Source organism: Rhizophagus irregularis, chromosome 4 (genome assembly GCF_026210795.1).
Source record: "Rhizophagus irregularis chromosome 4, complete sequence".
Lineage (NCBI taxonomy): Eukaryota > Fungi > Glomeromycota > Glomeromycetes > Glomerales > Glomeraceae > Rhizophagus > Rhizophagus irregularis.
In genome coordinates, this window is record NC_089432.1 from 5,465,844 (window position 1) to 5,478,395 (window position 12,552).

At 30.0% G+C, this 12,552-nt stretch overlaps 2 protein-coding genes across 2 annotated transcripts; both read right to left on the reverse strand.

Moving 5' to 3' along the window:
- Positions 1-1,519: 1,519 nt before the first annotated feature.
- Positions 1,520-1,861, reverse strand: OCT59_024469 (uncharacterized protein; the record flags this gene model as incomplete). Its single annotated transcript, XM_066135455.1, has 1 exon — positions 1,520-1,861. One exon carries the CDS (start codon positions 1,859-1,861, stop codon positions 1,520-1,522), a length of 342 nt encoding a protein of 113 aa, XP_065991475.1.
- A 66-nt stretch (positions 1,862-1,927) lies between these two features.
- Positions 1,928-2,170, reverse strand: OCT59_024470 (uncharacterized protein; the record flags this gene model as incomplete). The annotated part of the gene is made up of 1 exon (XM_025330259.2): positions 1,928-2,170. The coding sequence occupies one exon, from the start codon at positions 2,168-2,170 to the stop codon at positions 1,928-1,930; it is 243 nt and encodes an 80-aa protein (XP_025181142.2).
- Between the last annotated feature and the right edge of the window lie 10,382 nt (positions 2,171-12,552).

Genomic DNA, 12,552 nt, shown 5'->3' on the forward strand with positions numbered 1-12,552 from the left:
TTAGAAAGTGTTAATTATAATTTTATTTGATAATATTCCTTAAAATTATAATTTTTTTACGATAATAATGTCAATTTTGCGATTTTTTTCAGCGGAACGAAAAATCACGTGATCGACATGTAAAAAATTTTCTTATTATTTCAAAAATAAGGATACTATATATATAAATAAACACCAAAATCATAATTTTTAATAGTATTCTCAATATAATAAACATTCTTTTCTTTTGGAATATATGATTAACTGATCAGTTTTTTTGTCGGTTTTTTTATATATAAAACCGATGGTTAACCGGTCGGTCTTGGACTGAAACTGAACCGTAACTGAACCGATAAAAACTGGTTATAATCGGTTATAACCAAACTTTTGGCATCCCTAATTATGATGAAAATATCCTGTAAAAGTTTTTCTTCCTTACATGATACATTAGATGAATCTAGTATTCAGTGATATTTTTAAAGAAAGTGAAATATTTAGAAGAATTTCTAAAGAAGCAGTTCGAATTATTAGTTTTCTCAATGGCCTAGGATCACCTGCGTATATTGCAAAAAATTGTTATACCCCAAAAAAGCATGTTGTATATTTTACAACTCATCAACTACTTACCCCTTCCAAACATCACATTATCTTTCAACCCAAACGTTAATCATATCTCTGAACTGAGAGTCCCAGTTTGCGATTCTTGTAAAAAACCTTCACAAGGTTCCCTTGCACAAGAGGAAATATCTATCCCCGATCTACTTACATTGTTCTCTATGAAGAACTCCCAACAGCAATCCCTACTCTGCATACAGAAGTCTAGCTGGAATGATGAACCATTCACGTAATATTTGAGCACATGCTCTCTATTCAGAACCCAATATAACAGTGTTAATAACATAACCCATCACTCAATACATGATGTAACACTACAACGAGCTGCATCATGGTTAGCTCAAATTAACCCTTACCTTTGGTCATTCACCAACATGACATCATGAAATCAAAGATCAAGCAGTTTATTTTATTTTATTACTAAAAGAGTAGTACTCCCAAAACTATTACAAAATAAGAGTAAAACATCGTTTGCATGATGGTACAAATAGGCGTGTATAGAATTTTGGAAATTAATCCCCTACAGGACCTCACCCTTCGAACAATACTATTCAAACTACTAGAACTACGCTAATACTTCGAATGGGGAAAAGAAAAAAAAGAAAACCTAAAGACCCATCCGTAGCTAGAGAACCTAAAAATAAAACAATTATATATATAGAAAATTAATAGTTCTAGAGTAGTATAGTCTATAAAAAGCAACATGTCAATCTGAAATATAAAAATTAAAGATCCGTATTTTTCTTTTGGCCAAAGCCGCCACCTGTAAATACTGTAAGAGGTGGAATGATTCACACTATTTTAAGTTGTTTGTAAAGTTCAAAATATATATATGTGTATATAAAAAAATGTAAAAAAATTGTAGATTAATCTACTCGAAAAAGGATAATTTGACTCTAAATGATAGATCTAAATATAAAATAAACTATTTCGAATTTGACAGTCCCGCTTCTGTAGAGTCATAATCATTATTTGGTACTAGACGGGATCGTTTCTGTGGTGTATCTATATGTGAGGAAAATAAATTCCTTCTGTCGTTGATGTTACGTTTGTTAGGACGTGATTCTAAAGTTGTGGTATCGTCTGAGACTACCAATTGTTTATATGAAGGGACAAAAATAGTATGTTCTCGTCTGATTTTGTGATCTTTGAGAAATTTCTTTAGGTCTCTTTCGAGAAATCCATGTGATCGACCAGCGTCGATACGTGATTTTCTTTTCATCAAATAATCAGGAATGTATTTGTGAAAGTCGTCTGTTGAGTACATTAAAAATTCCACTTGTGATTTACGAGCATCCAAGTGTTTGAGACTAGTACCAAGGTATATCGCCTCTTATTTGCGTTCTTCTTTCGCTTGCTCCCTTGAAGCTTGTTTTTCTATACGCGTTCTCTTGAACGCTTGTTCCACTTCACGATGTACTCTTTCATTAAAGTCTTGAATCTCTTGTTCTCTGATAGATTTCTCCAAATTATACATATATGTAAACCATTCACGAGATCCTGGAGTAATAAAGCGATCGTCAATGTAAATGGGATCTTTAGGTATAATATCACGATATTTTTCAGGGATAAACATGTTAGGAATAGGGTTATATGGTTCAGTAGTGTCAGGAGGTTTTGGTATAATCCTAGGAGTATTAGGTTGATTTAGGTGTTTTGATAAGGTATTAATATTTTTCCAAGTTTTATTTTCGTTAGGGTGTCATTTGGCGTAAAATGGAACCAAAAATGGATAATCCTCAGGATTTGGTTCAGTAAAACCTTTCTTGTAAACTAAATGTCGAATGGGGAACTTGACGTATTGATTTTTTAAGAATATAAACTTGTTTTTTCTAGCAGTTGCTAAAATGGCTTGGTGATCATCTCCTTTTGCTTTATTAAGAACACGTCGACAAGCGCGAATAAAGCGTTTTTCTTGTTTTTGTCCAGTACGAAGGTTAGGACTAAAAATTCATTGAAAGTTGGAGAAAACCTTTCTATAAATATGTTTGTTGCCTAATTTCAGGATTGAATTAGCATCCCGAGCATGGATAGAGCTAATATAAGAAATGCCCGTTCTTTTTGAGTAATGGTGTTTGGGCTGACTAGAAAGCCATCTATGATATAAAAGATTAGCATGAAAAGATTTGTCATTAATAAAATCTTCATTTGTTTGTCTATTAAGTATATTATTTTTTGGTTTAATATTCTTGTAAAAATTGTGTTTAGTTAAAGATTTTTGATGATTGATGCAAGCACATCGATCGTTTGACATAATGAAAGGACTAGGAATTTGACATAAAGGAGGTGTATAAGGATTGTTAGATTTATTATTAAATGAACAAGGAATATAAATTCCAAAATAAAATCTATATCTTTTGTAACTAAAATTAAAAAAAGTTTTCGTCATCGTGTTGCGTCTTGCCGTCAAAGAAGCACGTGATTCAATAATTTTTTTTCTATCCAATAATTTGTTGCGAATCAAATTAAAATATTTTAGTTGTACACGATGGGGTATAACTCTTTGTAAGGAAAAAAAATGTGTAAGCATGCAACTAATTTGGTATTTGTCATTCGGGAATGAACTTGTGTTGTTATAACTAATAGGTTTAGTGTTCATCTGATAATCATTTGTGTATATCTTTAAATGAATATTATTGGTGATCGGAACATGATCGGCGAGCTCAAAAAAGAAACTCCTCGATCAGCGTATTTCATATATCTTGTTAAAACCTGATCGATTTGGTTTGATCACGTGAAATTTTTTCAGGGACACCTGTAAGGGAGTTTTCGATAATTTTTTATCCGAAGGAAAAAATTTTTCGGAAGACATATGTATAGTGTATAATGTATATGATAATAAAGGATAGTAAAAATTATGTAAATGTAAATGTAAATGGTAAATGGTATATTTAGGCGACAGTAGGGAAAAGAAAAAACTCTTATATAACTGCTAGGTTGTATATTACGTAGTGGGGGTATTTATATAACGTTGTCTCTTGACTGTATAATTCTATTAAAAGTAAAACTTTTACCATATGTATATACTAAAAGATATGGAGTGACTTGTGTATATTCGCGAGTTGTTGTAAGTTAAAATAAAATGTAATAGCTAGCGAAAATAAAATAAAAAAAAAAACGTTTATTTCGTAATAATAAAAGTAATTCTACTGCGCCTCATTAACAATTTGAAAAAAGGGGGAGAGAGTTTTTCTTCCAAAGATCAAGCAGTCCCTTTCCAACGGCAAGACATGTAGAAACTAATGTAGATCATGTGAAATAATCGTACCCAATCACGACTTTCCTGACGAAAACCATGGCTAAGACTTTCATTCCCTATAAAAAATTTTTATTCAGCACACTCCGATTTTTTTCCGAATGTTTTGAAAATGTTCCGAATATTACTGAAAATATTCTGATTATATTGCGAATGTTGTTTTAGTCAAATTTTAGGAATTTAACATAAATGAAAATTTCTAGAAATATTCCGAAAATAATCCAGTTTTATATTTAAATTGAAAATACTCCGGAAAACAATTTCATGTAGATCACTTAATAAATTAGTTAAATTAAAAGTTTATCAATATAAGTGGACGCGTTTAAAAACATGTATATAAGTTTAAAAAACGCGTTTAGTTTTAATCTATAGAAAAAATAAGCTCGCAATAAATGATCATTGAAGTATAAAAGTATAAATAAAAGCGTATCTTTGCTTTTTAGAACTTAATTCTTATTATTTTTTTTTTAATATTACTACTACAATAATATTTATAAAATATTCAAAAAAATAAAAAAATTAACATATTAACGGTAAATATAAAATTATAACAGTAAGCAATATTATTTGAGTAGTAGTTCGAGGATAAAGATTTATTGAAATTTTTAAATATTCTGAATTTACCATAATATTACTTTTATTTAGATATTATAACAAATTTAGAATAAGCTGCTATGATATGATGATCGCCAACTCCAACGCCTATTTCTACTGTTATACCATCAAATACTCCTACAGCAGACATTATAATTAAATACAAAAAATGTTTCAAATATAAGATTAGTGATAAAATTATATTAGTAATATTAATAATACGGTAATTGTTAGTTTCCACGTGGTTTAATACAAAATCCTATTACCAAAGAAGAATGAAAAATGAAATGACCAAAAGAGGACTGGAAAGATTTTCTCTATTTATCATATGATACATATTGGACTTATCGGGCAAGTATTAATTTTACATTTTGAGAAGTCTTCATGATAACTGAAGCTAAGTGCTATTTGTGAAAAAGGAAAATATGCATCAAAACAAACTTTGGGTAAAATTCAAAATGTCATTAATAATGTAAGTTATATATTTATATCATCCATATTCTTAAACCTAACTAACTTTCTAAACTGTTATTTAGTTTAAAACCAATTTTCCAACATTTCCTATTGACTTTGTTTTGCAAAAAATGACTGAAGATATCGTTGGAAATTAGGGTAATTATTTAGTAATACGTTATTATTATGTACAATTTTATCTGATATTAATATAAATTTTATAGCTGAAACTGAACGCAAGAGAAAAGTTAAAGAAGCTCATTTACAAGGTATTGATCCACCTTCCAAACGAAAAAATATCACTCCCCTAATCTAAAACTCAAGAAAACAAGGCCAAATTCACGAGCACCAATTCCTGATAAATCATCATCAAGTATTGATATTAATGTCCAATTGTCCTCACCCGAAGTTATTAAGGAGAAATCTGCATCAATTCCTTCTAAACAATTATTGAAGCATCTTCAAATGTAATTCTTACTGAAAGAAGAGCTGATGTTCAATTAGTAACTTCACAAATACAAGGATTCAAGAAATTCCGGTAAATTTATTTTTTGTTAGTGTTTATAATATTTATAATATTACAATTTATAATTTAATAAATATAGGAGGCAATAAAAGTTCAACTATAATGACGAGATCAAGTTCAACAAAAGAAAAAAACAACTAATAACCAAATTGCTACTCGCAAAAATCAAAGAAAGCAAAAAGATAGAATATTATTATTCATATACTCATAGATAAGTACTTTCAGATAATATCTAGAAAATATAAATATAAATAAAAAGTACTTGTAATCTGTAATATTCAATAAATTTTTTTTCTGAGTACTTTCGGATAATATATATTGTAAAACATCTGACAATATTCCGGTTACATTCATAAAATTTACCGAGCAATTTCGGGTAAAATCTGTAATTATCATTCCGAAAAATGATCACTTTCCGTAGTAAAATCGGAAAATAAAAATCGGAAAATTTTCGGAATACATAAACCAGATAAAAATCGGAATACATCCAAAAAAAATTTTTTATAGGGATTACACCAGGCTGATGGCGGGTTTTGTTTAAGAAACAAAATATTGCGCACACTAATTTCCATGTACGATCCCAACCTGGAACTCTTACTATCCCCAGATATTCACAGATGGGAAGGGACACTACCATGATGTAATGACCTGATCCTCATCAGTCAGCGAAGCTCATGACGAAACCTATGGCAAATACATCAAATTATGATTAATGAATATAGATCCTAAGGTGGAGACTCCATCACTACTGGCCATCATGGTCTTATTTAAACTAAGAATCCATCAAAACACCAACACTTATTAAAACAATCATAATTAACCTCTTCCTCTCACCTTCCTATTGCAAGAGATTTGCTCAAACCTAGCTTTTATAACAGATAATTCACGTAATATAATAGGCGAAAATAAGATAACCCTATCCCAACTTTATACAACAGGTGACACCTACTTTCACCAAAAAGAACTTTATCTAGACACAATGATTAAAAACTGGGACTATCTACACTATTTATAATATTAAGCATGACAGAAAGCAGGTGGCTCCACCTCAATAACATATTATTTCCATCAGTAATAACAATGACACCTTACCTATCAATAGGCCGTTTTATTACACTAATTATTTTGTTCATATATTCCAATTGTTAAAAAAAGAACTATACAAAAAATCAGACCTCACAGGATTTGGAGATATAACCGATTTCTTTGATCGTGTGGAGTTCCAGAATAGGGGAGCTGCATATACTGCTACAGCTGCTATTGGACCATCAACTCCATCAAAATAATGATCTATAACAACATGATACACTCAACCATTCTGGACCCCTTAAATGAACCTGTACTCTGCAATTATAGCCAACGAGATACGCATTTGCAGCGAAAAGTGCCAGGGACCAGCTGTCCTAGGCCAAATATGCAAAACTTAAGGCTCAGATCCATAGAACTCATGTTCCTCCTCTTAGGACACACAATCTGTAATTCTTCCGTAACTGTGAAATTTATAACTACCAAAGTACCAATCCCCTATCACACGAACATGTGTAATATTACCGATTTATATGTTAGACGATGATGATGACAACCTGTACTATGATGATACCGTTACAAAATACATGTCTCGTACCCACCTTCCAAAATTCGAAAACCTAACTTACCTTTAGTATTATGAAAAATAATCAATCATTCCATCAACCTCCAGCAATCACAACTATATCACAAAACACACCAAAGAAATAATAGTCAGGCATCAGTTCCTTAAAATAGAGGATGGTGAACTTTATTTCACCAACAACTGCTAAAAAATGTACCCACAAGAAGTAAAGCCGAATACAAAATTTCACCAAATGGTACATACCGTGAAAAGTTCCCTCATTGTTTTCCAGCTCTTTGAGCAACCTACAAAACACCATCATAACTACCCAATGATCACGAATTATACATTTAATTCACAGAAATGCTGGACAGGTTACTTCAATCATTGAGTCACGAACTACCTACTGCTATCTCTCATATCATAAAGACTCAAATGCAAAACCTTAAACTCCTTCTCCTCATACTCCCTGAAACCGCAATGCTTGAGCTACCCCAAGATCAATACCACGTACTTTCCACAATAACCACGTACATGGGCAGGAATGATGGCATCAAGTGGCTGTACTTCTTCATAACTGGACCCGCAGGAACGGGAAGTCCTACATCATAAATTTAATCATAAACATGCTTAACAACAGACACTCAAACTTTTTCTTACTAGCACCCACAGACAAAACATCAGAGGAAAAATGATCCACTCAGAATTATGCATCATATTGACACAAAGAGGCTTTTATACACATTGCCTCACAAATACAGATTTAAATACTCGCCTAAAAAATGTTGACACAATAATTATTAACGAGATCTCAATGGTCTCTGCAAATTTTATATCCAACACATTCATAAGAATTTACAACAACTCCATCACCTTTGGCGGCATCAATGAATCGTAGTAGATGATCTCACTTAACTTCCCCTGTCAACGGTCAACCTGTCTTTCGTGCTGCCATTTGGACTCTATTTTATCCGTTATTCTTAAAAACTCCTCAACGTCAATGGCAATATGAATTTCTACCAACTTTTAGAAGAGGTACGAATAAATAATATCTCCTCACGAACATAGAACAAATTAGAACATCACCGTTCAGAATTCACATTCCACCCACAATCAACACCACCCACATCGTCAGATTTAAAGAAACTGCCCAAGAAATCAACACATCTATCTGTAACTATCACAAGCATCCGATTTTGTAAATTCTGACCGATGGGACCCCTCACATTCACGCCACATATTCCACATATTCAAAAACAATCCATTCGTTTGCAACCAGGGGCTTGCGTGATGTACCTAAATAATTCTCTGATCAAGTACGGTATATGTAACGGTACCATAGGAGTAGTTACCAACCTACCTGAACAGTGTATCCAAGTTGTATTCTCTGTTAGAGGATCAATAATAGAAGTTGATGTTTACAAACATACTCATTATTTCAATGTCGACGGGAATAACACTTGATGCACCCAGTTCCCATCGATCCTAATGTCATTCACGAATACCAGAGACTTAGTACCACCAACCCCATATGTTCTCATAAACAATCAACAAAAAACTGTTTCTACCTCTTATTTAACTTAGCATTATAACAAATTCAATAAATAAAAAAAAGCATTAAAATACTTTATCCACACACGAAAAATGTAATTATATTCGTTTATTATTCTATTATTTTATGTTGCAAATAAATAAAAAAAAAATAAAGAGAAGATAAAAAGAAATCACAAAGTAAAAAGTATAAGAGAATAGGAATACATTTGATAATTAAGAATGGAGAAGCAAACATGGATAATTCACCTGTTTTAATTAAATGTGAAGGTTGGCGAAAAGAATATTGGAAAGAAAAATAATACAGGTGAATGTTTGATAGATATATTTAGGAAAAGAGGATAGTAAGGTGATTAAAAGAAGAATAGATGATTCAAATATAAAACCTTACGAGACATTAAGAAATATAATTTTGAAAAACAATTGTGTCAAAAGTTATAATAAAGAAGAGAAAAGAGATAAAATTTTTAACGAAAGGTTAGAATTAATCGATAACATAATAAAAGCGGAGAATGAATTTATAGAAATATTAAAAAATAGTATTCCCTATAAGAAATATGTATACGGAAAGGATACGTTTTGTATACATTTTTTGTACGTTTTTATAGATTCCGTATACAAATTCCGTATATTTAATAAGCAATTCATTTTTGAACATTTTTTAAAAAAACTAATGTATAAGAAATGTATACGGAAAAAATTAATCATGCGGAATGTATACGGAATTTTTAAACTTAATATTTTTAGAAGATAATTTTACAAAAATCCCGTATCATAACACGAGATCACATGATTGTTTATTGTTTTGTTATGATACGTTTTTTGTTTTTTATATAAACCCTTACTTTGATGAGTTTGATCTTCCGATCTTCCTTTCTGTCTTTCCTTTCCTTTCTCCTTCTCTTGTCTTATTTTTGTTATTTTTTCTAAATTTTTCTTCTTTCTTCGTCACCCCCTTTTAAAAATAATTTTTTTTTTTCGTACCTCACTTTAAAAAAATTTTTTTTCGTCACTCTCCTTTGAAAAAAAATTTTTTCTTTTATTCCCACTCTTCTTTTTTTTTTAAAAAAATTTCTTCTTTCTATTTCTATTTCCTCTTTATAAAAATTTTTTATTTTTCTAACTTTGACGTCCTCCCTTTAAAAAAAAATTTTTTTTAACTTTCCTAACTTCGTTACCCCTCTTTTTAAAAAAGTATTTTTTTTGGTTTATTCTTTATTCCCCTTTCTTTTTTATTTATATTTAATTTCATAGGCCAGCAGATTTTTTTTTGTGAGAATATTCAGTTTCTTTTTTCTTTTTCGTAGATCAGTTTGGGAGTCCTTTTCTTTTTGTAGGATGATTCAGGATTTTTTTCTTTTTTTAGGTCAGTTCAAATTTTCTTGTTTTTTTGTAAGTTGGGTTCAGATTCTTTTCTTTTTGTAGGTTGTTTCAGTTTTGTTGCTTCAGAGTCTTCTTTTTTTGTAGGTTTGTTGTTTTGGTTTCTTTTTCATTAGACGCCTCATAATTCTTTTCTTTTTTGTAGGTCAGACATTCTGGAGTTCTCTTTCTTTTTTTGTAGGAATGCTGACCTTTGGTGACTTGGACGATTGCAGATACTATATGAGGGGGGGTTTTGTTTCCAATCTTTTTTTTTGTTCTTTTAGGTTGTTTGACTCCAAATGAACCTGAACTTATAGATAATTTTGGTTGCAATAGGTGGTTTTAATAAGGAGGGAATTTTCATAATGTATTTGTACTTTGTTTATTTTTTATTTTTTATTTAATTTAATAAAGTAAAATTAGATTTATGTAAATACAATTATAGTAAACTGTAATACAAATAGTAAATTCAGTGAAATCATATAAATTTCGTGATAAAATCAGTGATCAAATCATGTAAATTCCATATAAATCCCGTGCAAATTCCGTATCCAAACCATATTTTTAGTGATACGGAATTGTGCATTTTTCCGTATCCTATTATGATACGTTATTTCTAAGGAAAAAAAATCGTATAAAAACTTTATAAAAAACGTATCCAATTTTTTTATAGGGATTATAGAAAGAGAAAAAAATGATAAAAGACGTAAAGAATATTGGTTAATAATAGATTGTATAAAATTAAAAAGTAAAGTAGCGGTCAATGGGAAGAAAGGTTTTGAATATTTAGTTACTGTATGTGGGTTATTAGAGAAAATGAAGACGAAACGATTAATGAATTAAGATTTAGTGTGAATTACGAAGCCAAAAAAAATGAAAATTTATATAAAATTCTCATAAGAAGTTTGATTATAGAAATTTTATTATTGGGGAATAATAGCGATGTAATTTTAGGAATCAATAATAATGTATTAAAATGATTACAAGATTTCTTAATGAATTTAAGTAATAGGCGAAGGCTTGATAATGATTTTTATTTAGAATTGCTTTTTATAGAAAAATTTTTATTTGAGAATGAGATGGAAATAGTTGAACACAGCGCTAAGGAGATGAAAATTTTGAACGAATGGGGAAAAGATATAAGGGAAAAATTAAATGATAAGAAAGATATAAAAACGGATAAAATCTGATAACAGGAGACTATAGAGGGTGGCGAAAGAAATGCACAGAGGCTATTTGGAAAAATGAACTCCTGAATAGTACCAAATTAGAGGACTTATTTTATTATAACTTTAGGAGTGAATTTGATCGTAATAATTTTTCCTTTTGGCAGTGTAGTTATGATGAAGAATTACCAACGTATGGAGTTCTTTATAAAAGAGAAGTAAATGGAATTCCTGAGGAATTATGTCCGAGATGTAAAAAAAGTAATGAAGATTGGGAACATATTTGGACATGAACGTTTCGCAACGTTTATTTCAATGCTTCAATAAAAAACGTTTGAAGCGAACGAAATAGAAGTTAGTGATTTGATTAAAGAGTCCATTTACGAGTATGAAACAAAGATGATAGACGAAAAGAAATCAGAAGAGGCGGCAATTGTAAGAGATATAAATTTTGACTTTATTAGAGTGAGAATTGTTAAGAGGCATATAATAACAATTTCAACAAGATATCAAAAAGAAAAGATTATAAATCGGTGATAGAGGATTTATGGTGTTTTTGTTATGAATAAATAAGATCAAGAATATGGATAAAAAGATGTGAGATAGTTGCTGAGATAGAAAAGAAAGAGGTTTAACGAAAAAAAGATTTAAAGAAAAGAAAAGGAAAGGAGGAATCAGGGGACGATTTAGATAGGGAGAAAAACAAATGAAAATATATAATTATTTTTTAGATATATTTTTAGAACTAAAATTTTTTTAGTTATAGAGAATATTATAAATAATTATGTAATCAATTTGATAATTGTTCTTAATTAAATTTATTGCACTGAGAATTATGTAAGCAGTATTAAGGAAAATTCATGGGAATTTTTCTTGACAAAACGTAAATAATGATTTTTTTTGATCGGTAATGGCGCTAAACAATTAATTTTTTATTGTATAAAATTAAACTATATATTAACAGTTAAACAATTATTGTTTTTCTCTTTTTTTTCTTTAGGAAAATTTTTTCAAGAGACTTAATTTTTTTTTTTAGGCCAGCTCCTTTTGGACGATTTTTTTGATTTTTTTTAGGCTGGATTTTCACAATGATTATCTTACTAAAACTGTGATTATCTTACGATCGATTAAAAAACACTTTTTCTCTTTTGTAGGTTCCAGTTCTAGTATGTTATAAACTTCGAAACTTGTTTTTTAAGAAACTTTTATTAATGTTTCTTTATTTTTTTGTAGGTCCTTTCCAGTTCCTTTTTGGCATTAGACATCGGTAAGTTTCGAAGTTATAACTTCGAAACTTTGTTTTTTAATTTGTTTTCAAAGAAACGTTAACTAACGTTTCTTTTTTTTGTGTAGACTCCATGTTTCGGCTTGGGAACCTTAAACGAAACGGTAAGTTTCGTAACATTTCGTTGCGAAACAATTTATTTATTTATTTATTTATTTATTTTTTAATAAGAAA